The following is a 25,739-nucleotide window of genomic DNA, read 5'->3' as shown; positions in this document are numbered from 1 at the left end:
ATCTAGGAAACAGTCATACTATTATGAATGTCATCCTACAGGTATGGAACTTGGATAGGCAAAAGCATAGATGTCAAAATTCCCTATTTGGTAGGCTCTGGCCAAGGTTTCAAAAATCAATCCCAGAGAAATTTTCATCTCCCTAGTCAGTGACTAGGAAAAAGCATGTAATGCTCTGGTAGAAAGACCATTAGGCTACCACCCTATTTAGTACGTTGTCTCTGGAAAATAACTATAAAAATGTTTTTGTAAAGACCACTTTCACTAGTGAGTGAACAGGCATTTGACACCAAACAGGAACAAGGCAGTTAATTGGTTACAAACTGGATTATTTTTAAAAATTACTTATTAGGATGTACATGTACAGCAGTAGTCCCCAAACTTTTGAGGATTATGCCCCCTTCCCTCTGTCTGCACCCCCCCGGAACCATGGCCAGGAGTGGGGTCATGGTTAGGGGAAGGGGACGCTGACAGGGTAAGGGTCTGAGGCTGGAGCTGCAGCTGGGGGTGGGTCTGGGCCTGGGGATGGAGCCATGGCCAGGGTCCGAGGCTGGGGTGGAATTGGGAGCAGGGCCACAGCTGGGCCACGGTGCGGGCTGGAAGCCAAGCCCCCAGCCAAATGCAGAGCAGTGCCAAGGCTGTGACGGGATCAGGCACGGAGCTGGGGCCATGGCTGGAACAAAGCTATCAATGGGGCTCAGTGACCCTTCCTCCCTGCCCCCTGTGGGAGCTGACCCAGCCCGCCACACCCCCCTCCAAATGTTCCTTGGTACCCCACCCTAGGGGAGCATGCCCCACAGTTTGTGGACCTCTGATGTATAGGGATTAATGGGACAAGTGTGGATATTGAGAGACTCTTAAAATTATGTTTTGTAGATCACACTTCAAATCACCTCTGCCTTCAGGATCTGGCTCATGAACATATCAAGTTCTTATTGTGTCACTCAGCCAGGTCTGCAAAGCTGAATTTGAGTAACAAATCTAATTAATTGTACCTTCAACCATTTTGTTAGGATTTCAGCAAGTCTAGAAAATACTGTGAGTATACATTAGAGTATACATTCTACAATATATAATGCACCCTACAGTGAAAACCAAACCAAATCATACTATTTTAAGATTTAGAGAGGATACTGTTGCACTGCAGTAATTCTGAAAAATGTCTGCTTCATCACTTGTGCAGCAGAATGGAAGAAAATATGCATGGCTCTTTTATGAGTTGTAGGTTACTACTTGATCCCAAATGAAACTGAAAGGCACAAGACACAAGAAGGTTGAAGGAAGATCTGACAATAACCGTTGCCTTCTGTTTTATTACAAGGATCCAACTAGAAGCTATTTGCCAGAACTGGCATATTTGAATATTTACCCTCGGGACTGTCTTCATTTAGACTAAAAGATACTTTATGTCCTTACTGAAAAACAATATTACACATACCTTGTAATTTCATAGGAGAAATACAAACGTCTGTATATTAGATCTTGCTTTTACAATATTTTAAAATGTGCTATAGAAATGATCAGATGACTTATATTTAATTACCATTACTGTTCTACAACAGGCTTATCTAGGAGAGAATGAACAGTATGATTTACAATAAATATATTTCAAGTTAAAAGATATTGTACCTAATTAAACACTGTAATAGGATCTTCAAGATTAACTCAATTTTATATATTGCAGCAAAAATAACATTTCTAGTAGGAAGGAATTACTTATAAACTTAGCAAGATCTGGACATTCACATATTTGTGTAAACAACTTAACAATGTTTATTAGATTTCCAGAAAGGTTATGCTTTTACAGTAGGATTTCAGCTAAATTTTATGTACTGTAGCAAATATATAACAGTGCTTATACTCAGCTCCCTCACAAATTTAAAGTGGAAAAATGGAATGCCATTATTTATCAAGCGTGGCACTCTTCTCTTTGTTTCACAAGTGGCTATACCTGGGTGCAAACAATATGTTAGAGCGAGGCATTCCAGATGAAGTGCAGATAAAGTTGGAGGATGTTTTCATGATTAACTGTGAAGGTCCTGGCAGTAAATACCTAAAAATGATTTTAAAAAAGTGGAATTTAACTGCAAAGATAACATTCAAAGGCATTAGTCATGCATGTGCCTCACATTATAATCTTGGTATGTCAGACTTTATGTACATTCACACAGAGTACCGTGTGGCAGGCCTTTGTCTCAGACAAAGGAAAAGGTTTAATAAATAAATATTATTTATTTCAACCTATAGACAGCCATAGCAAAACTGCAGCCTACTTTGGGTCATACATTTTGCCACTGATTTCTTAATGGTAAAGATGTTAAATGCTTGCAATAGCCAGCCCTTTATAGGGAAAAAAAACGAGAAAACAGTCACTTATGCAAAGCTATTTCTAATCTGTTTCCTAAGGATCTCAATTAGAATAGTATTATTTTTCCCAGATTAAAAATGGGTTAAAAACTGAGACACAGATTAACTGACCTGTAAAAAGTGAAACAGAAATTCAGTGGCAAAGCCAGGCAATAAAAAAACATGTAGTTTTGAATCCCAGTTTTCTTCTCTAATCATTGGACTATCCCTAGTTGTTTTAAATATTGGCATGCCACCACCACCATCCAAGTAATGCAAACACCCCAGATTTCTGCAATCTACTAATTCATCATTCATTAATCAGTGACTCAGTTATCTTTATTTTTTAAATCAGACTAGCTATAGGATACATTTTAGACAACATTACAAACATTCATCATCTGTTGCTTAATATTTAATTTTTAAATCTGTTTATTAACAGTTCTTATAATTAATTGCCGGAGTCATTAGATGAGCACAAAAAACAATACAAAACATCCACATTAAATCAAAATTTCATGAGTGATGGGCAATGCTAGAACAGATTACATACACCACAGATTATATAATGTATTGTTTTAAGAAGTGTAGCAGCATTCTAGGGAATCATATTGATTGATGCTGAGCGAGTGCATTGAAAGAGTTCTGAGGATTAATCCTACTAATCACAGGGAAAGGGGCAATGTCATGACTGTTAATGGGAAACATCTGCTCTATAAGGAAGTGTAAATGTTTGGTTTGTTTAAGCCCTGAGGAAGGCGATTATTGCCAAAGGCTAATCAATTTGCTACAAACAAAGGGCCTGATCTTATGGGAGGCAAGCACCTTTTGTGCAGAAAGAAAAGGAGTACTTGTGGCACCTTAGAGACTAACCAATTTATTTGAGCATGTAGCTCACGAAAGCTCATGCTCAAATAAATTGGTTAGTCTCTAAGGTGCCACAAGTACTCCTTTTCTTTTTGCGAATACAGACTAACACGGCTGTTACTCTGAAACCTTTTGTGCAGAGGTGCTCAGTATCTCACAAGATTTGGGAGCAAGAACATCTGAGCAGTGCTGATGAGGTGTGAGATGTGACATCTACTATGCTTGTCTGAGGATCTAACCAGCAGGGGGAATTGGGGTTGGGGATGACCACTTTCCTTCAAGTTTCTTTTAGAAGTGAATTTTGTTAGGATTCAAAAGGTCAGAGGCTGTTTTTTAAAAAAGCATGTGTTACGAGATTTGAGTATCCTGACTGGAAAAGAAGTCTGGCTGTGTTTTCACAGCATTTACTCTTATTTTTATTTTGTGAAGAAAACATAATTCATCATTTACCTTGGTATTCCCACTAATATCTGATAACAAGAGCTCTGGGACCACTGAACTGTACAGTGAAAATTATTTTGGAAATATGTTTAACAATTTGAGCTTTTCCTATGCAATAAAGTTAAAATAATGACTGGTTTTCCATCAGGAACAGTATCACTGGGAATTAGATGTACAGTAATGTGTAAAGTGCCAAAAATGTACAAATAGCCAATTGAAACTGGAGATGCATCTGACAAAGCTGCCAAAAAAGTGCACATAAACGTAGCCTGAAAATCGTTTCCCTCTCAAGAAAGCCCAACAGAGCTATACAAATGAAACTTTACATTTATGAAAAAAAATAGCTTTACATCACTCTCTGCCCATATGCTACAGTTTACAGGGTCTTACTTATACTATATCACAATAATAGTGAACAAAATTATCATCAGTGAAAATCCTTTAATATAATTTCCTTGATAGCTTAAAAATACAAACCCAGGTGCAACGTGAAACTGTGTAGTGGTTACTCAAGGGAAATAACGTCACTGTTACCTTGTACATATTAGGGCTGGCTGGACAAATACAAGCAAACCCAGCTGATATAAAAGTTTCTTTCCCGTAAAGAAAATAGGAAGCCCCTTTTTTAGCCAGAACATAACGGTTAGTTGTAGCCATAATATAAATGTAATGTTTTTTGAGATAAATGCAGACTGGTTGTAGCTTTTAATCAAAGTTACCCTGACAACTATGGTACTACAGATATAGAAGTAAAAGTTACTGTTTTGTAACTGCTATGCACTTATCTAAAACAGAGAGCCTGATTCTGCTCACATTTGAAATCCATGATTACACTTCCATTGGACTTCAACAGAGTCACAGAAAATGGCCAATGCAGGCCTGTTAGCTAGGCAATACACTACAGTGATTTGATTGGTCTGAACAGTTATGGCTGGTTTTTAATTGAAAAAAAAATGACCATGTATTAATGGTGGAAGTAAGAATTACTTTGTTTCATCTTTTTTTATTTTACCACTTTACTATTATAAGCTCATTTGTATATGAATATTGCATATGGTTCATTTTGTGGCTAAATTACCTCTACTTTTGCTGTGAACAATCAGCTTCTGTTTCCAGCTGGTATTAAATTATGTTAGAGCCCCTGAAACATTCACATGACAATAGCAGAAAGTTTAATATATCAAATAACTAGTTAAAGACATATTGCTTAAGCAATTAAGTCATACAGTAGGTTTAACTGATAATATATATTGCGTTTATTTTCTATAGGACATTCTAAATGTATTTGCTATTTTAAGGAACACACACTGCCCTTGCACAGAACTGCATGACTTTTAAAATGAACAACCCATTTGTAGGTTTATGTACTGAATGATCCAAATTACTAGGGTAAGAGAAGCATTCAGAACATAAATCTGAAACTTACCTTTAATTCTGCAATTCAGGACCATTGCGTCACAGATCACTGGCTCTCCACTCCTAGTGATGTTTCAGTAAAAGTCAGCATGCTGACAATATTATAACTCTGCTGAAGAACTGACCCTGCGCATGGAGAGTCAGGTAAGTGCCAATTTTTTTTTTTTTTTTTTTTTTTTTTACTATATTGTGCTGTTTTGCAAGGTTTTAACAAAATGTTTATACACTTTTGGAAATACAATAAGAAAAACTGTTATGTCTGCAGTTTTTAGAAGTAAACTTTGCAAAACTGTACAACACAGTAAGTCAGATGGCACTTACCTGACCATGGCCTGGAGCTATGCTCTTGTGGGATCCCACAGTGGTTGTGAAGCCAGCTGAGTAATACATGTTAGGGCACTCCTAGGAATGCAAACCAGGAATCAATTACTCTCAGGAATCTGAGGAAAAGGAAGAAAGGCAAGTTTCAATTCAGTTAAGTACAGAATGCCTTTCTTACTCTGGCTATTTGGGCATTAAGCAAACAACTTTTAATAAGTTAGTTTCAAATAAAAGGAATATGGTAAGTCTCCTCTTAACCCAGCAAGGATAATTTCTGTTGCGTTCACTACCACACTATAGAAATCATAATGACAGGAAGTAGGGCTGGAAGGAAATGCTCATCCTTTATGTTGCAGACAGTGAACTAGTTCGTGTTGCTTTTTCCTAGGCCTAGAGCAGTGGTTCTCTACCTGTTTACCATTGTGGGCTGCATATACAGCTCTCTCTGTGTTATGTGGGCCACATCCACACAATATATATACACTTGTATGGCCCCGAAGATGTCACATGGGCCATAGCTGTGTGCTGGTTGGGCCACAAGCAGCTCATGGGCCGCAGGGTGAGACCACTAGCCTAGAGGAAAGTATACACATATAATTTAAAATCTGATCATACATTCCAATATGTCTCATAATTAGAAATATGAAAGTATATACCTTGTATCATCCCAGTCAGGGCTAATTCCAGTAACAGATCCTCTTGAATCTGCTGAATATTTGTAAGCCACTAGCAGGCAGTGTTTACAAAGTTGTACTAGTCGTTGACAACACTGGAGTTGTTCAGGAGTCACCACCTCTGTCCTTTTACTGAATATGGTCTCCCAAGAACTTCTGTTGGCATGGAAACAGACATGACCTCATGTTTTCTGTTACAAATGGCAATCTAAAAGCTTTACTACTGCACATCAGATTTAGCAGTGGAGGAGTAAGAGAAATAAAGTGTGACCTTGCCTGTTTACAGGAAAGGCCTATGCTATTTAACCCATATACTGACAGTTGGTGGGAATATAAAATACAAATTAAGAAGTTAATCTTCATATTTCAAAATGATCACAACCCATTTTTCATTCAGTATGTCCCCTAAAGCATTTATAGGACCATTGTTTAGGTTTAGCACGTAAAGATTTACTGCCATGCAATTTTAAATGGTGTTCTACATCATGAGATGCACAAAATACTGATTTATTTTTAACAAGCTACTATCTGAATAGTAATTATATAGCATGCTAATACTTTCATTAGTCAGTCATATTCAGAAGTCCATGATATTAAGCATGAAGAGAATAACAAATGATACATATGACAGTCGAATATAAATGTTCAAAATACTGTGCTCTGTTTCACATTTCCAAAAAATAGATAAATGGAAGCATTTCATTTCTCTATCAGAACCATTCAAAAAGTCATGGGATGGGAGTTTCTCCGTCTAGACCATTTGAACATTAGCACATTGCTCTAACTGGGCAGGGGAGACTGCTCTTTATCAAGTCAGAGAAGTATAATTAAAACTTTCAGTTTGTGTCTGGTAAATTTTTCCCTCTGAAATAACCATACACAAGGTACTTTTGTTTCCATTAACCTTTTATTTCCAAAAAAGGTTTAGTCCCTTCAGCTTTTCAGTGCACAGAATTTTAAGGCTACCCACGCTAGTCTAACCTGGTGCGTTTCACCACAGCAAGGAGGAATTAGTCCTGTGCACAGGGCTAACTCAGCATTTGTGTTTATTCACAACTTACTATAGGTCCAATATTCAGATATGAATACAGAGAACTATGTGGGTGTCCAAAGGCAAAATTCATACTTGAAACCCCTTTCCCTATTTAAAAAAAAATGAAAGCCCTCTATGATGGCTTAGATGGGTGGCAAGCTTGGGTTTGTGTGTTTGTTTTATTAAAAAAACAAATCAGTATATGTGTGGGAGAGGTGTGGGGGGAGGGTTCCTTGCATCCCTCTTCCAGGTTCTAAGCATCCAGAATGAAGTCTTGGGCTCACTGATGTCAATGGTAGTTTTTTCCCTAAAAACTTCAGTGGAGCCAGGATTTTATCCTCCACATAGGGGTTTTGAATAAGAGTCATAAAATAGGATGTCTGTTAGGGCTTAGTGACAATTCACGGCTGATGCTATAACAGTGCATGAACAGGAAATGTGACAAGTAAAATCTGAGGTAATTTTGGGTATATCTAATTTGCTTTTGGCATGGCACACCACCGTGGAAAGGGGATACAGGAATACAACAAGGGAAGGCCATGCTGGAGTATGCTATATTCTAAATCATGTGTGAGCCTTTATTTGAACCTTGATTTTTAATCAAACTGGTACGATCACTTTTCGAGTACTCCTTTTGATTTTGTGCAGGCGATTAAAGCAAGTTTATCATTAATTAGCTACATCTAGATTATGCCATACAGATACCATATATTAATACACAAGTGTTTTTTATGCATCGGTTAGTCGTTCTACACCTAATATAACACAACCTAAATAGCAAGGGAATAACGAGTTAAAACTACTAACAATAAATATCCTCTATTCTTCCCGCAGAGACACATACCTTACCACTAGCCCAGCCACCCTACACCACAGAGAATGCACCACAACTTTAACTCTGCCTTAGGAGGGAAACCAGCATAATCTTCCCCAAATTCCACCTCTACCGCAAACACACCAAACTTCACTCCCCCAGTGTCCCTACTATTCACTTCTGTAAAATTGCACACCCCCTCTAGGGCAGAGTTAAGGCTCCAGCATGTTCTCTTGGGGGTATGGTGATTGGGCTAGTGGTAAAGTATGTCTCTGGCTGGAGAAACAGGATATGTACTGCTGACAGCCATAATTTTCTATTTCCTTGCTTTGTAGGTTTTGTATTAGGTATATTGCATGTAGGGCAAGCTCAACACCCCACAGTGTTTGTATATATTAGTTTCTTAGGTTTTTTAAAAAAAGATGTTTGACAAAGCAATAACTCCTTTAACAAGGAACAGGAATTTTGTCAGAGTTCATCTTGACTCCTGAGGCATAGGGTTACCAACTTTGGTTGGAAGAATTTCTGGAGATTTTATCACATGAAATAATCTTTAATTTCAGGAGACTCCTGGATAGTTTACAACCCTACTGAGCCAGCTGGGCTCCCTGACAAAGGCACTGTTCTGCGTGAAAGGAGCTTTTGCTATATCAAAGATCCTGCTCTTCACTGATTTATTCAGCAGGCTCAAGAGCGGCATTCCTGAATCAGTTGAACAGGAGAGCTGATCAACTTTTGAACAAAAAACATTTTTGTAGAAAAATGTTTGATTTCTGAAAATAAGAATCATTACAAATTGAGGCTTCCAAAACAATATTAAATATTAAAAAATTCAATATTAAAAGCAAGAGGTTCACATATATGTTGTGTAAAGCGATGCTAACTGTAACACTAAAATTAAGGGATTATTGAAAATTCTGAAATAAAATATTTTTAAAACAATGAAGTGGAAAAAAGTACCACTAGGTACAATGCTAAGATTTTGATCATACCCATACAGTGTAATGGACATATGCAAGCACTTATAGAAGAATCAATCATATTATGGGTCAGATCCTCAGCTGGTATAAATTGACATCAAACCATTAAAGTCAATTGAAATCAATGGAGCTATGCCAATTTATGCCAGCAGAGGATCTCTCACTCTCGGACTGTTGCTTTTAATATCCTATTTTTTTCCCACCTCCCTTTTCTTGTCATTGTGTTGAATACAGGTAAGGTTTATTACATTTGTAAATGTAGTGCAAGCATTCCCTACAAGTGACAAATGAGTTATTTCTTTTTGTACATATGAAACCCATCATCATCATGTGTATATTTGTTGAAGCTCATTTTCAATAAATCTTTTTTCAATCCTCTTTTGCAAGCTACTCAAAAACATCCCATTAGTCACCTCATGCTATATATTTACGAAGAAATTTATCTGGAGAGCATATATGGTACATATTCATACATATAGTCTTCCTTATGGGGAAAAAAACTGTAAAAGATCTTTGACCTATTTTGCTCTGTTATATACATAGGATCTGATCCTGCAGACCTTTCCTCACATGAATAGTCCTTTGACTTCAACTGCATGAGCATCAGGGGCTGGGGAATGGGCTAATTTAATTTTAAAAACATGGCATCTTTTCCAGTAACCATCCTTAATTTTCAAGCAAAAAACACATTTCTTTACCTATCAGTGTCACAATTTCCTACTTTTCACATGCTCACATTCTCATAATTGTTTCAGATATGTAATGAAGAGCAAATACAGTCCAACTCAGAAATTCTGCTGTATTTCTAAACCACACAACAGAAGCTGAATACTTGGGGTATAAAATGTCAGCAGGACTCTTTACTTGACTCTCCTTTTCTTTATTCTAGGAATCAAACAGATAAGGCCAGGATTTTTGTCAGAGGCCAACTAAAGTTAAGATTAAGTCACTGTGACTCTCTGTACCTCAAAGTGGCACCCTGGAACCTCATATTCACCACGGTGATATAATTAGGATATGTTTTGTACAAAGTATACCTTGTGAGGAGGTATTTTAAAAGTCTTGATCTGTTGAACATGACTATCCTACTGGATTGTATGTGCTATCATTGTATGTGAAGTTATGAAGTATTGCTAGCTCTGTTCCTGAAATATGTTGTGAGGTTGGGAACACCCACAACCAGCCTTTCAGTTACAACAAAATAGTAGCTACCAATAGCCAGACAGCATTAATAGCTCATCAACAACAGAATCCACTATCCCAGAGATTCCTTAGAGAAGGTATGTTTGCAATGGAGTGCTTTTATCAATGGCGACTGCCTGATCCCCTCCTCACAGCAAGGATCTTTCCAGCAAACTGGAAGAAAGTATAAAAGGAGGGAAGTGACATCATGACTTGGCCTCTCTCCCCCCACATCTCAACACCTGGAAGCATGTCTGCAAGACACAGAATTTGAACTGGGGAGTTTGGATCACTGGCTAGAAAATGGTCCAGTCTATGTATTGAGGAACTGTAACCTCCTGTACCATCTGTCAGGGTGAGAAAAGCTATTTGATTCAATGCTTGTTTAGATTAAAAGTTTAGGATTTAGAATGTTTCTATTTTTATTTCCTAAGGTAACTATATCTGACCTTTATGCCTACCACTTATAATCACTTAAAATCCATCTTTCTGTAATTAATAAATCTGTTTTATATTTTACCTAATATAAAGCCTGTTTGGTTGAAGAGCCCAGGCAATCTCAACTCAGGTTATCAAGGGCTGTTGCACATCCACTACCCTTTTGTCAGAGTGGCCAACTAGGTCAGGAGCTGACACGGGCCAGGCTTCTGACCAGTGCCACAGAGTACAGTTCTGGGGTGCAAGGCTGCAGCTTCATGAGTGGGTGGGAGAAGCATTCATGTAACTCAGTTGGGTGTGTCCCTGCCTGGGGATGTCTGTGTAAGTGCAGTAGCTTTGTAGAGTGAGGGAAACCCCAGGCTGGCGGGTTTTGGAGGCTCCGTGGTCCCACAATCCAGATAGCACCCCAGAAACCCTGTCAGAGTCACTTAAATAGTTGAAAATCAGGCCAAAAGTGCTGAGTCAGAAGGGTCTCTCAATGAGAGAAATCAATGGGAGCTGCAGGATGCTCAGCATTCCTGAAAAATCAAATCATTTACTTTAGATACCTTCATATGGATCTAAGATCCTAACTGTACTAGCCTATTATTGAAATGCTTGGTCTATGTTAATAGGTAATTACATGGTACATTTTTGATTAATGGTTTTTAAAACAGTTCTATTTATTATAATAATTTCTTGAACGAAAGTAAACATTAAACTAGGCCAGCTGTGAAATTATTAGAAGGATTACAATAATACATTTATTAGGCCTACCCTGAATTACAGAAACAGTTCCACAGGCCTTGGCCATGGCTCCAGAGTAAGCGATTAAACAAACGGTTAAAAATACGGTACAAATGTAAACATTCAGCATCAGAAACCCTCCAGACACGTTGCAGAACAGCACGAACACTTGTCCTCACTATGTCCAAAACCTAGAAAAGAATATTTCAAGCAAATCAAAGCATTAAAAAAATAGACATATATAACAAAATCTCAAAATCAAACATCTGTCCTTTCATTACACAGAAAAAATGGTAACGGAGAATTATCATATAGCATCATCACTTCTAAATTTCAACAAGCTGTTTTATTTACTAACTTTGCTATGGCATCATTTTCCATCAAACCCATTTTGCAAAAACAAAACAAGTTTTCATATTTATTGCATTAGTATTTCTCCCCCCACCTTTTCCAGTATTAGCAAGTAAAAAAGATTGTTAAAAACAAGTAAAAACAGAAAAGGACACACACACACACACACACACACAGAGCTGATAAGGAGCCTTATTATTAATACCATCTTAAGCAATACTGAATACTTTTAAAATGGGTTACTGTGTTTAGAATACCATCTACTTCATAAAAGAATGATCCTGAGAGGAGCTGAGCTCCCACAGTCTACACTGACTTCAGTGTGTGTTGCAGGTGCTTAGCCCTACTCAGAATCAAACCATAAGACACTATTTTAGTAAGACTGGCTTTTATGCAGGAAATAGTATGTCATAGCATTGAAGAAAAATCAGCATTAAGAGACATTTGAAAAGGAAATGCTTTTTAAAAATGTAATGGACATATATTGTTTGTGGGGAGAAAGAAGAAAACTGGATGTTTTCGCACAGTGTATAAGTTGGTCCTCTGTCTAGTATACATCTTAGCTCAATGTCTCATGTGGTTTTTCTTCCATGCATACATACACCAGTAGACTATGGAGTAGGAAGTACCTCATTAGAACATGACCAATTCTGCTCTCCGATACACTTGAATTAAATGGGAGTTGTGTGTGGATATATTGATGCAGAATTGCAGCACAGAATCTGGGCTAAATCATGGCTATTTAAATACTGCCTGTAACATGTTTTCTGAGAACGTAATTTAAGTACCAGATAGGCCAGTGGTGGGCAACCTGCTGCCCGCGGGCCTCATGTGGCCCATCAGGGTAATCGGATTGCGGACTGCAAGACACGTTGCTGATGTTGACCGTCTGCAGGCATGGCCCCCACGGCTCCCAGTAGCCGTGGTTCACTGTTCCTGGCCAATGGGAGCTGCGGGAAATGGCAGTCAGCATGTCCCTGCGGCCCGCCACTTCCTGCAGCTCCCATTGGCTGGGAATGGCAAACCACGGCCACTGGGAGCTGCAGGAGGGGGCGTGCCTGTGGATGGTCAACGTCAGCAAAATGTCTTACAGCTCGCAATCAGATTATCCTGAAGGGCCACAGGTGGCCCACCACTTATATAGGCTTTGTGCTGAACAAAGGCAAATTTCACCCCAAAAAGCATATTGCAGTTCATCAGACCCCAAAATGCCAACAGCATCACATAGAATAAAGCCTGTTAAAGTGATTTTCTGAAAGGAGCTGCCCCTACTGCTCAGCAAGTAAGATGGTATCCAAACCCTAAGATACCTGACAAGGGAGTGACCAAGCAGAGAATTTATCCATGGTAAGATGAGCGTTGTCTTTTTACTACACCAATGAATATTGCTATTGAAGAGTCCTCTGGTTTTGGGCACATGGAGTGCATGTAGACGCACAGAGAATACCTCTACGGATCAGCACCCAAAAAAGAACTAAAGAACTTTCAGGCATTGCACAAGGGCACAGCCATTTAGCTCCAACCAAATTAATTTCCCTGTGCAGAATGAGAATGTCCTTTTCTTTCTTTTCTTTTGCACTAACACAACAAATCATCTAGATATAACAGAACAAGGTGGTGAATAAACTGAGCAGTCAAAGACAGAGAGTGTGCCAGCAGTGGATACAGTAGAAATTGTGCAAGCTGAGGTAATACAGTTGCTAAACGGTCCTTGCAACGCATCACTGTTTGATGTTAGAGATTATGGCTATATACAGGTGTTTGTATTTAACCAGAGCAAGGGTGAAAAATCATTAAGAAGATATACCTGTTGGGGATAGACATACTGAAAACCTAGCATATTTGACGGATATTTCCTTCCCGTATTCTGGAATTTCCTAGTAACCCCAGAGCGTGTGCCAGAGAGTCCAAGTTTCTGTTTTAAAACTTCATACAATTGCAGAGTTGCTTTTGAACTACATACTTATACTTTCAGAAATATTCTCTAACACTCATTTTTTTCTGCTTTTCCCTCCCATCTCCACCCTGCTAGAATATAAAACACTCTGCTCTCAGCTCCACTAAAGCTTTGTGCTCATATGTCACATTTGGAAATCCTTAGCTGCAATGTCAATCTCCAAGGGAAGCCATTTGTATAACTACATCCCTAAGAATAACTATCTGATTGCTTGAAGGGGTTGAGGTTAAAAAGGTACAAAAACGTACAGCAAATCATTTCCCCTGCTGCCAGAATATCAAGAGCACATCAATGCTTCAGGTAGTATTATTCTCCTGAGTCATCAAAGGTGTCTTCACATGAAGAAATCCACATTTTCAGTACTGCATTTTATATTAATAATGACCTAGTGTCTTATCCTGACATACTGTACATGCCCTGGGTGCCACACAAGCGTCAGTCAAAGAAAGCACAGGACCCACTAGCATGCTTTTTAAAACACCGGTTACAGGGGAAACACCAGCTGGAGTGATAAAGCCACAGCTAAAATTAAACAGGATGGCTGAAACTCTTGTAGTAGAAGAAAAAAAACAAAAACAAAACAGGGGCAATTGAAAACGGTGTGGTCAATGAAATAGTATTCCCAATCTGAGATACCTGTTAACATATTGGAGTGGTGATGCCATATCAGGTCTAAGTACCCCCTTCAGCCCACAAGAGGGGGTTGTGCCCTCTGCCAGGGCTTCATGGAGATTCCTCCCCCCGCCCCCGCCCTTTTTTCTTTTCTAAAGGGATAACCTTGTTGGAATAGATGAAAGAGACTCCCCAAGGTTCCGTACAGGGGACCCACATCTCTGCTGCAGCTTTGACCCCCAGCAGATTTCCCCTCCCCCTACTCCTAGCAGTCTAGGTGCAAAAGATCTGTGCTATCAAGGACTCCTCCTAGCTACAGTTGCCCCGGACCTTTTCCCCCCAAAGGGATCTCCACTTCAGAGAAGACTGCAAAGTTTGGGGTCTGCGTTCCATTATCTTTTTCTTGTACACTCCACTGAAGGGGGGATAATGTGCAATCTTGTCATGACCAGGTCATACGCAGCCAGAGTTAGTAGTCAGAGCCAGAGTCTGCACTCATGAGACAGGAGTCAAGAGTCAGCTGGGTTGGGATACAGGAAGATCAGAAGCAAGAGACAAACTGAAGATCAGAACCATGAGTCAGAAACCAGAGTCAGGGCAGGTGAGGATATCAGGGAGTCACAGGCAGGAAACAAATGAAATCAGGAACCACAAGTCAGATGCCAGGAGTCAAGCCAGGTTGGAATGCCAGAAAAATCAAGCAGGAGCAGGGTTAGGGTTGCCAACTTTCTGATTGCAGAAAACTAAACACCTTTGCCCCGCTTGCTGTCCCACCCCCACCTCTTCTCCAAGGCCCTAACCCCACTCACTCGATCCCCCCCTCCCTCTGTCACTCACTCTCCCCCAACCTCACTCACTTTCACCGGGTTGGGGGAGGGGGTTGGAGTGCGGGAGGGGGTGAGGGCTCCGGGGTGGGGCCAGAAATGAAGAGTTCATAGTGCGGAAGGAGGCTCAGGGCTGGGGATTGGGATGCAAGGAGGAGTGAGGGCTCTGGCTGGAGGTGCGAGCTCCGGTACGGGGCTGGGAATGAGTGGGTTTGGGATGCAGGAAGGGGCTCTGGGCTGGGTTCAAGGGGTTCAAAGTGTGGGAGAGGGTGCAGTCTCTGGGAGGGACTTTGAGTGCGGGACAGGGCTCAGGGCTGGGACACAGGGTTGGGGTGCGGGAGTGGGTGCAGGCTTCGGGCGGCACTTACCTCAGGCGGTTCTCAGAAGTGGCTGGCATGTCTGGCTCCTAGGGGGAGGGGCCAGGGACCTCCATGCACTGCCCCGTCTGCAGGCGCTGCCCCCACAGCTCCCATTGTCCAGAAACCACAGCCAATGGGAGCTGCGGAGCTGGGGGCAGCATGCAGAGCCCCCTGGCCACCTTTGCACCTAGGAGCCAGAGGCAGGACATGGGAGCCTGGGAGCCGCATGGAGCCGGGCAGTGTCCCTTAGACTTATCCCTGCTGTGCTGCTAAACGGACTCTTAATGGCCCAGTCAGCGGTGCTGATCGGAGCCACCAGTGTCCCTTTTTGACCAGGTGTTCCAGTCGAAAACCGGATGACTAGCAACCCTAATCAGGCGCAGGAAGCACAAGCCCCACAGTTCAGAACAGGGTGGAGCCAGTTGTTTGGACAGCTTCGTTGTCCTGCTGCTGGCTTACATATGGCCAGCAGACCAATCAACCAGTCTGGGACTCCACAAACTGGACCTCATGGGTGGAGCCTCACGCAGGGGCTGGGCTTTGTAAGTCTCAGGTAAGCTATTACTAGCAGGCTGCAAGGTGGAGGGTTGGAGCGTGGCTGCTCCCATAAATCTGGCAGACCCAGGTTTGAGACCTGTGGGTCACGACAAATCTTCCTGCTCTTCCTATAACCCACCACTCCAACTGTGTAGATCCGCACACCAGCAGAGAGGCCTATGCAGGTTTGGTGAAAGATGGAGAAGAGTGCTGGTGAGGCAGCCGAGCTCCCCTGCTGCGAAGGATGGAATAGGTCTATGCACTGGATCCTGGGGTAACGACCCTCCCCAGTGCATTACAAACATGTAAGAGATCATCATTGGCAAAGGGCACTCAGCAGAGGGACCAGTGGCTGTCAGATAATAAAATAATTCAGTCTCAATCAATGACTGCTACTACTTGTTAGGATATAGATATTCAGGCCTGTCTGCAAAGGCCTGTACTCTAAGAATTTAGGTGTATTCTTATCACTTGGCTAGTGATAGAGGTATAAAAGAAAGAATCAAAATCACTGTCTGCTGGTGTAAGGGCCTTCTCTTACTGTCACAGTCTGAGGCCCTGTTCTTAGGCTAAGGCCTTTGGCTAAGCAGCAGAGGCAGCCATAAGCTGGGAAGTGAACAGTCACATCCTCACATTCCAAACTAGTCACATTGAAATAAGGTGCTATTGGGCTGTTAGGCACTATCAGGACAGGATTGTATTCCTATCACCTCCAGAGAAAGGGAAGTGCCTAGAAAATGTAAAAGGAAACTTAGTTTGATAGCATCCTGTCTGGCAAGAACTCACTTATCAATAGCTGGGATGTGAAATCCTCACTTCTGTATTGTTTTGTCATTATAGTTCCCACTTTGCTGTTGTTTGTCTGTATAATCTCTGTCTGGTTCTGTGATTGGTCCTGTCTGCTGTATAATTAATTTTGCTGGGTGTAAACTAATTGAGGTGGTGGGATATAATTGGTTACATAATCATGTTACAATATGTTAGGATTGGTTAGTTAAATTTCAGGAAAATGATTGGTTAAGGTATAGCTAAGCAGAACTCAAGTTTTACTATATAATCTGTAGTCAATGAGGAAGTGACTGGGGTGTGGGTGGGGGTGGGCATGTGGGTGTGTGAGATGGGAACAGGGAATGGGGGTAAGAAAATTGGAATCATGTTTTGCTAAAGGGGGAGATGGGAACAGGGAATGGGGGTAAGAAAATTGGAATCATGTTTTGCTAAAGGGGGAAATGGAAACAGGGAATGGGAGTAAGGAAGTTGGAATCATGTTTGGCTAAGGGCAGGAATGGGAACAGGGACACAGGTGTAAGGCTTTGTGGTGTCAGAGCTGGGAAGGAGGATACTAAGGAAGGAAACTGGAATCATGCTTGCTGGAAGTTCACCCCAATAAACATCGAATTGTTTGCACCTTTGGACTTCGGGTATTGTTGCTCTCTGTTGATGCGAGAAGGACCAGGGAAGTAAGTGGGTGAAGGAATAAGCCCCCTAACACTACTACAATACATTCACTCTATACTTTTTAAAAAAATCTCTGCAGAAGTGTGGATTTATGCTGCCACTTTATATAATTCCAAAAGACCTGTAATTAAGTTCACAGCTAACCTGCATCATCAAGTTCTCATCATGTCTGTGTCTCTATACAGCTACGCCAGTTTTATAAAACTGTATGCATAAATCTTCCATCTAACGTATGAACTTGAGGTCAAATAGTCAATTACATCACATCACAACGGACAAGTTTTCTTTATAGCAGCTTGTCTGTACCCAGTTCCAAACACAGAGCAGGTAGTTTATGCAGTATTCAGAACTACAGAGATTAAAACAATTGAACATGAGACTGCAGATTTTGTAGGGGCAATTTGAAACGGGGTTACAACATATTTTTCCTGTTCCTTTATAATGATGTTTCACCTTTCCTAACAACAATACATATTATATATTAAGCATTTTACGCAAAGTGCTTTCCACTGTTTTCTTTTTAAAAAAAATAGATTGGGAAACTGAGGCACATAGCAGGTTAAGTGACTTGCCCAAAGTCAGACAGCAAGTTCTTTTCGAGGGCAGAAAGAGAATCCAAATCTCCTGACTCCCAGTCCAGTGATATATTGATAATCTCACCTATTGCCAAATCAAATTTCAGCTATTTTAAGGAAAAGGGACACTGGATTACAAAGCCGAGATTGACTAAAATATGTTCATTTTTTAAAAATGGAGATTAAGAATGAAGCCATTAGCACACTATAAACACTAGCAGCACTGACTATTTCTGTGAACTGGAGAAAGCATGACAAGCAATACTAATCTTTCGTGGGAATAAACTATTTGGCAAAAGAAGAGGAATAACTACCATGCACTTTGTTAACAATGTTGTAATCTTCAATTGAGTTTACAATCTTTGTAGCTCTATCTCCAATTCACTGCCATGTCATTAACAAGCCATCTGCTAAGATACTACACTCAAAGGGACAAATTCAGACTCAGACAACTCAGACACCTGATAGCTATATTTACTTCTTTTCTTTTGGTGGGTGGGAGAAGGAGTTTGCTGCACACGCGTCTTTGTACTAGAAGTGATAATTCTCCACTGTTTACTGTTCTAACAGTCATTTTTTCCACAAGCTCACATTATTGACCCTCCAGTTGCAAGACCTCTCTCTCCCCCACATGTTGACTTGCAACCACACATGAGCTGTCCAAGGTATACTCCAAATAACACCTGGCACTATGCATACAATTCTACACTAAGATACTCAAAAATGGGTACCCAAAATTAGGCACCTCAATCCATATGTAGGCTCCTAAATGCATGTTTACTACTTAATAGTATTTTCAAAGGTTGACGTGTGCATCACTCACCTTTCGTTGCTTTACAGAGTCCAGTTTTATCAGCCAATATGAAGCCACATTTGTCTTATGGTATTTCCAATTATCCATAATCTGAATTAGTTGAAAAACAAAAGATAAAAACAAACATCTATAAAGAGTGGAATCTGACATTTCCAGCAACAATATTACATTGGTAAAATACTTAATTGTTTAAAAACAATCCCAGCATTTTGTGCAAAAAATAATTAATTCTCTGTTCTACCTGATCATGCCATTCTAGCACTGCAAGCAAAAGCTCTGGGATGGGCACAGAGTTCAATATTATATAACCATTGTTTATTTGAGTAAATATGAAGTTTTGTGCTTCATACAGGTCATTAAAGGTAACTTTAAAATACTCTTCCTAATAATCATAGAAAATGTATTTTTATTTTTCCTTGGTTACATCGAAATATTAATGAACTATTAACATATCTTTTTAATTTTTTGCTATTCTGCTCCGTTGTCTGTATTCCAGATCAATATCTATTAACAATTTTGCCTCAAAGTCATCTAATACACCATCACTTTGTGATCTGACCTGTTCCAACCCTGAGATTCTTATTTTCCAATAGAAGTTCGCTAAGTGGCTTTACAGGGGACTTTGTAATCAGGAAGCATATTGTCATGCTTAATGTTATATCAGGACATGCCACTAGATGGAGTACATTTTGAAAAAAATATTGAAGAAGCCTTTTACTTTAGTTCAAAGTCGAGAAAACGAATAGCCTAGGGGGAGAAACCTATGAGTTCATTCAAATGCCTCAGTTCCTATCCAGGCAAAACTCCCTTTGAAGGGCCAGATTCTGTGGTCAGCTAGAACAGACCCAAAGCTGGTGGATTTGGCTACCAGAGGATCCAGTGATGCAGAGCCACTGTTGCAGCCCTTATGTCACCCTCTTCTGAACCCGCATTATAAGGATGCTCCCAGGGGAATGGAGGCAGTTACGTGGCACTCCTTTACCTTGGTAATCACTGACCGCTGGACAAGGCCTTGGGAGCAACTGAAAGCTAGTGTGGCTCAAAGCTGGTTTAGGCATTATAGGTAAAATTTTCAAAAACATAGGAGCCTGAGACCCATTTTCAAAAGCATCTAAGTCACTTGGGAGCCTAAGTCCCATTGACTTTCAATAGGACTCAGGCTCCGAAATCACTGAAGTGCTTTTGAAAAATTTTCCCAGTATCATCACCCAAGTCAATCAATTTCCCAGGTGCAAAGCCAGAGATTCTGCCCAGCCTATTTGACACCAGGCTCATGGCAACCATGTTATAGGGATTCACTTAAAGTGAAAGGCAGGTGCTTCGCTAGCTATGCTGTACAGTCAGTGACGGTGTTTTAAAGGAACCGTATGGCTCAAAAAGTCTCTCAGGCTCACAGCCGTATTCCACAGCTTATCCAAGGAGGAAAAAAAAGAGGAGCCTATTAAGCTGAATATTTGCATTCTTACTCACACACACCACAAACAGCAAAGGGAGCTCTCAAATTAGACTATAAAGGGAGGAATTGGCGTAACAGGCCTTGCACTCCTCTTCAGTGATCAAGAATTAGGCCAGGCCCCACACATACAAGGGAATTTGGTTTTTCAGATGGCCCGTAGATAGAGCCCTACCAAATTCATGGTCCATTTTGGTCAATTTTATGGTCATAGCATTTTTTAAATAGTAAATTTCATGATTTCACCTATTTAAATCTGAAATTTCACAGTGTTGTAGTTGTAGGGATCCTGGCCCAAAAAGAAGTTGTGGCGGGGTCGCAAGGTTACTGTAGGGGGGTTGCGGTACTGCTACCCTTACTTCTGGACTGCTGCTGGTGGCAGCAGTGCCTTCAGAGCTGGGCAGCTGGAGCGTGGCAGCGACTGCTGGCTGGGATCCCAGCTCTGAAGGCAGTGTCGCCGCCAGCAGCAGCGCAGAAGTCAGGCTGGCATGGTATGGTATTGCCACCCTGACGTCTCCACTGCTGCCTGCAGAGCTGGGCCCTCAGTCAGCGGCCACCACTCTCTGGCTGCCCAGCTCTGAAGGCAGCAGCACAGAAGTAAGGGTGGCATGGTGTGGTATTGCCACCCTGACTTCTGCGTTGCTGCTGGTGGGGCGCTGCCTTCAGAATTGGGCACCCAGCCATCAGCTGCTGCTCTCTGGCAGTCCAGCTCTGAAGGCAGTGCAGAAGTAAGGGTGGCAATAACACAACTCTCCCACCCACCCCAAATAACCTTGCAACTCCCTTTTGGGTCAGGACCCCCAGTTTGAGAAACATTGGTCTCCCCATGAAATCTGTATAATACAGGGTAAAAACACACAAAAGCCTAGATTTCACGGGGGGAGGCCAGATTTCACGGTCCGTGACATGTTTTTCATGGCCGTGAATTTGGTAGGACCCTACCCATAGACTGACCAAGGATTGTCTCATGCCTGTGCTTCTGGGTCACACACAGGAATTAAGTCCTAGAGCTATAGTCAGTAGAGCTGGTTCAAACTCAGAATTTCCATTCTGTTTGAAATTCAGAAATTTTGAAAAAGTTTTTGTTTTCATCAGGAAAACTGGAAATTTTGAAATTTCCCACCAAAAAAAAGTTTAAAAAAAATTGTTTCAGAAATCTCTCTCTGGTATGCACATTTGTGGGGTATCTTTGCCCTCTCAGAGAGGCTGGATTACTATGGCCTGGTCTACACTGGGGGTGGGGATCGATCTAAGATACGCAACTTCAGATACAAGACTAGTTTAGATCGACTTAGAACCACTTAGTTCGCATCCTCGCGGCGCGGGATCGACGGCCACTGCTCCCCCATCGACTCCGCTTCCGCCTCTTGCAGTGGAGGAGTCCCGGAGTCGACAGCAGAGCGATCAGGGATCAATTTATCGCGTCAATACTAGACAAGATAAATCGATCCCCAATAGATCGATCACTACTCACTGATCCGGTAGGTAGCATAGACGTGGCCTATATGAAGCCAGTATCAATGGCCATTCAGGATTTGCATGGCCCAGAAGGCAGTGGACATTTCCACATGGATAGTGTCTGGAGTCAGGAAGAGCTTTGCATACATCTTCATCATAACAAAGAAAACAGCCTGGGCAGCCCCTACCAATAACAATGAAAGCTGCTCAGTTCCCCTGCAAGTGGACCCCTGACTGAGCCAGGATACAGTTGGTTTAACCTGCGACATGTTAACATGCGTATGTTACACCTCTGCCAGAGAAAGAGCGTAACACAACGTCGCTATTTACTTTTTTCCTTTCTTAAACTGATGTTTATTTCTTTGTTCTTCAGCATTTTCAAAGTTTTTCCCATCTGCACTTTGTCTCTCCCAGCATCTCTTCATATTTGGTATTATTTTCTTTTAAGATTCCCCTTTACTGTTTAGCATCAAGCACAATATTCATCTCTTATTCTTTCACCTCCTTTCATATCCTTCTTTGTTTCACGCCAACCACTAAGGCTCAGAAGAATGTTAGATAAAAGGAAAAGCCAAACTGGCAAACTGAAGGAGCCAGCAAGAATGCAAATGGTATTCCTGGAACTGATACTCAGGCTTTTACTTCACCTTATTGCATACCTTTCTGAGTTCGTTAGCATGCCTATTCAGGGGTAGTGATAAACATGTCATAATCCATAGTCACATTCTGTGAAACATAACTATTAATTAATTGTAACATTCTTCTTTGCTTACTTAAAAGTTTGAACTTTAACAGGACAAACCTCCACAATTATAAACTTAAGTTAATTAATCTTCCTAATTATATATGTTTGTCACATTTTAGAAAGTCCTAAGAATGATTTCAGTGTTGTTCTTTTAAGGTCAGGTAGAATGTAGAAATCTGAGCTTTTGGAATCCTTTGATTTATGAGTTCCATGAGCTGAAGGCCATAGGAGCTCATGAATCATTAGATGCACTTTTTATTTTCCCAAGTTCATAGGGACTGAATATAAAACAATAAGTGTCCTGTGATGCACCTCTCTCATTGATAGATACTTACATTTTCTATGATTAATTCTGCCTCTTCATCTGTTTTTCCTGGGAACTTGATCCTCATATCATTGAAAATGAACAGTGTCTCTCTTGTCAATGCCTCTTCTTGCTCTTTTGTTCTCTATTGAAGCAAAGACTCATTCAAAAATGGATATGGATTTGATTTAGTAAAGAATTAGTGATTTCATGTGTATCTTTTATGTGAAAGATACTTCCATGGTAAAAAACATTTATTCCCAAACAGAGGAAAATAAATAGATTTTTTAAAAATAATGTAAAAACAGTATATGTACATAATACATACACTGTATGTGTACATTAACATATAAGTATTGACTAGAACTTGTAAAATACTGCAAGAGAAGTGAAGTCTGAAGGTAAATTTGTTTCAGACAGATGAGAAAAATCTGCTATAGATTTATGATATACCCCATTTAAAATATGCAGTTGAAACACAAACTTAAATTTAAAGACTATTTTATGAGCAAAGAGGATTCTTTATGCAGCCACTAACAAACAACTCACAGAACTCTACCACTGCACCTCCAACGTGAGCTGAGACATCCATTGCTTTCCAGTCCTGCATCTCAATTTAGCACAAGTTGCCAATCATATGAAATCATACCAAACTTCCATGCACAGGTTCAGTAAATGAAAGGGTGAAACCCTGCTAAAGTCACAGAATCATAGAATATCAGGGTTGGAAGGGACCTCAAAAGGTCATCTAGTCCAAACCCCTGCTCAAAGCAGGACCAATCCCCAACTAAATCATCCCAGCCAGGACTTTGTCAAGCCTGACCTTAAAAACTTCTAAGGAAGGAGATTCTACCACCTCCCTAGGTAACGCATTCCAGTGTTTCGCCACCCTCCTAGTGAAAAAGTTTTTCCTAATATCCAACCTAAACCTCCCCCACTGCAACTTGAGACCATTACTCCTTGTCCTGTCATCTTCTACCACTGAGAATAGTCTAGAACCATCCTCTTTGGAACCACCTCTTAGGTATTTGAAAGCAGCTATCAAATCCCCCCTCATTCTTCTCTTCTGCAGACTAAACAATCCCAGTTCCCTCAGCCTCTCCTCATAAATCATGTGTTCCAGACCCCTAATCACTTTTGTTGCCCTTCACTGCACTCTCTCCAATTTATCCACATCCTTCTTGTAGTGTGGGGCCCAAAACTGGACACAGTACTCCAGATGAGGCCTCACCAATGTCGAATAGAGGGGACCGATCACGTCCCTCGATCTGCTGGCTATGCCCCTACTTATACATACCAAAATGCCATTGGCCTTCTTGGCAACAAGGGCACACTGTTGACTCATATCCAGCTTCTCGTCCACTGTCACCCCTAGATCCTTTTCCGCAGAACTGCTGCCTAGCCATTTGGTCCCTAGTCTGTAGCGGTGCATTGGATTCTTCCATCCTAAGTGCAGGACCCTGCACTTATCCTTGTCAATAAAAGTGTTGCCATTGACTTCATGGGGCCAGGATTTCAAACTCAAGTTATGAATGTTTTTGATCAATATTGAGATGAGCCTGTGTGACAGATGGTTAAGATTGTCTAAGATGTTCTAGTTCCCTCAGGATGGTGCTATGGGGGCAGAATTAAGGTTGTTTGTGATGATAGATGGATTAGATTAGATTAGATTATAACTCCACTTTTGCATACTTCAGAATGTCTGGAGGCTTGGGATGGGGCTTGATTTTATATTTGTTAAAAGTTGAACATTAACTTAGCATTTACAGCCTAACATCTGTGGATTTTGGGAGAAGTACAGCCCTTAGTCTCTTAAGGGCTTGTTTTGGCCGAATTAAGTGATAGCTACTTTAAATCTTAACAAAATAATGTTGCCATATAATATATAATAATTTGGCTCTGAAATAAAGAGGCATCTAATGCCTCGTTTATTTCTATTTATAATTCTGAGTTTGTAGCTCAAGTATAGGTTGTTTTTCCATATTTAGGTTCCATATCTTTATGTATTTGGTTTTTAAATCAATCTAATTAATGGTAATACAAGACACTAAAAACATACTTTCTTCTCACTACTCGAAGGGCTGATAAACATACACTTTCCAAATAATTTATTTTGAGCATGCTAAAAAATTATGGATTATCCATTTTAATTTTTACTCTATCAGCAATATACAGTATATTATGCTTGGTTGCAAAAACAATCATACAGTACTGTGCATGGAACTCAGTCCATAAAGTTATCATTAAATCTTTCCCACTGCTATTCTATAAGTAACTTTATTTGCATTATTTTAAGGAATACGACCCCGGTTTTGTCACAGAAGCAAGGATATTCTGTAATACAAGATCTCTGCCAGTAGTTGAAGCTTTCTCAATGAAAAAGTAAATCTGGTTTCTTACTCATGTTTATTTAAGTGAGTAGATCATTTTCAGTGGCACACTGTGACAGACTCATTTTAATGTCTCAGTAATTTGTATTTGATATAGATCAGAATTAATCTGAAGAGAGAAGTCCATACTAGCTCTGTATCAATAAATTCTCAGAGTATGTCTTCATGATAAAAAGGAGCTTTTTTAACCTTGAGTTAGCTAATGTGAAGGGAAACATCCTTAACACTGTCTGTAGACAGAGGTTAATATCTTTATAATCCTGTTAGCGGAATTTAAAGTTGTTAAACTGTATGTACAAAAGATGGTCAGGGATGTTTTACATCACATCAACTAACTCAGTTTAAAAAAGAACCTTTTTTCATCTTCAAGACAGAGCCTCAGAGGCAGCAGACAATGAGCTTTTTGCCACATTAAAAATTTTGGTTAGGGTGAGTAAAAGTTAGAAAGGTTAATAAGCATCCCAAAATAATTTCTCACAACAGACATTCCTCTGATGGGGAGAGGGATTGCATATGTGGACTGAAAGTGCCCATTTTAATTGACCTATCTCCAAAGGATTATTTGAGGGTGATAAGATATAAAGGGGACTGGAAAACAGGAATTGAAATAGTTTAGCTACAGCACTTAACATATTCCTGAATTAATTTTGGGACAGATCCCAGG

The 25,739-nt window shown here is 40.5% G+C and overlaps 1 protein-coding gene across 8 annotated transcripts in view; it reads right to left on the bottom strand.

Annotated features, from left to right (window-relative positions):
- Positions 1 to 1,293: 1,293 nt before the first annotated feature.
- The window catches only part of TTLL7 (tubulin tyrosine ligase like 7), a 105,639-nt gene continuing 81,193 nt past the window's right edge, over positions 1,294 to 25,739 (bottom strand). For 3 of the 8 annotated variants that reach the window (XM_073357227.1, XM_078854100.1, XM_073357225.2), the window contains 5 exons: positions 22,717 to 22,830; positions 18,735 to 18,815; positions 11,269 to 11,429; positions 6,048 to 6,221; positions 1,294 to 2,053 (listed from right to left, as the gene is read on the bottom strand). In XM_073357227.1, coding sequence (XP_073213328.1) covers positions 1,936 to 2,053; positions 6,048 to 6,221; positions 11,269 to 11,429; positions 18,735 to 18,815; positions 22,717 to 22,830 — 648 coding nt within the window. In that variant the 3' untranslated portion in view covers positions 1,294 to 1,935. Of the gene's footprint in view, positions 2,054 to 5,080; positions 5,197 to 5,391; positions 5,511 to 6,047; positions 6,222 to 11,268; positions 11,430 to 18,734; positions 18,816 to 22,716; positions 22,831 to 25,739 lie in introns of those variants that run through there. The other 5 variants (XR_013636194.1, XR_013636195.1, XM_078854102.1 and 2 more) reach the window with 5 other exon arrangements.

This window comes from Lepidochelys kempii, chromosome 8, assembly GCF_965140285.1.
Source record: "Lepidochelys kempii isolate rLepKem1 chromosome 8, rLepKem1.hap1, whole genome shotgun sequence".
Taxonomy (NCBI): domain Eukaryota; kingdom Metazoa; phylum Chordata; order Testudines; family Cheloniidae; genus Lepidochelys; species Lepidochelys kempii.
This window is presented reverse-complemented; position numbering and strand designations above follow the sequence as displayed.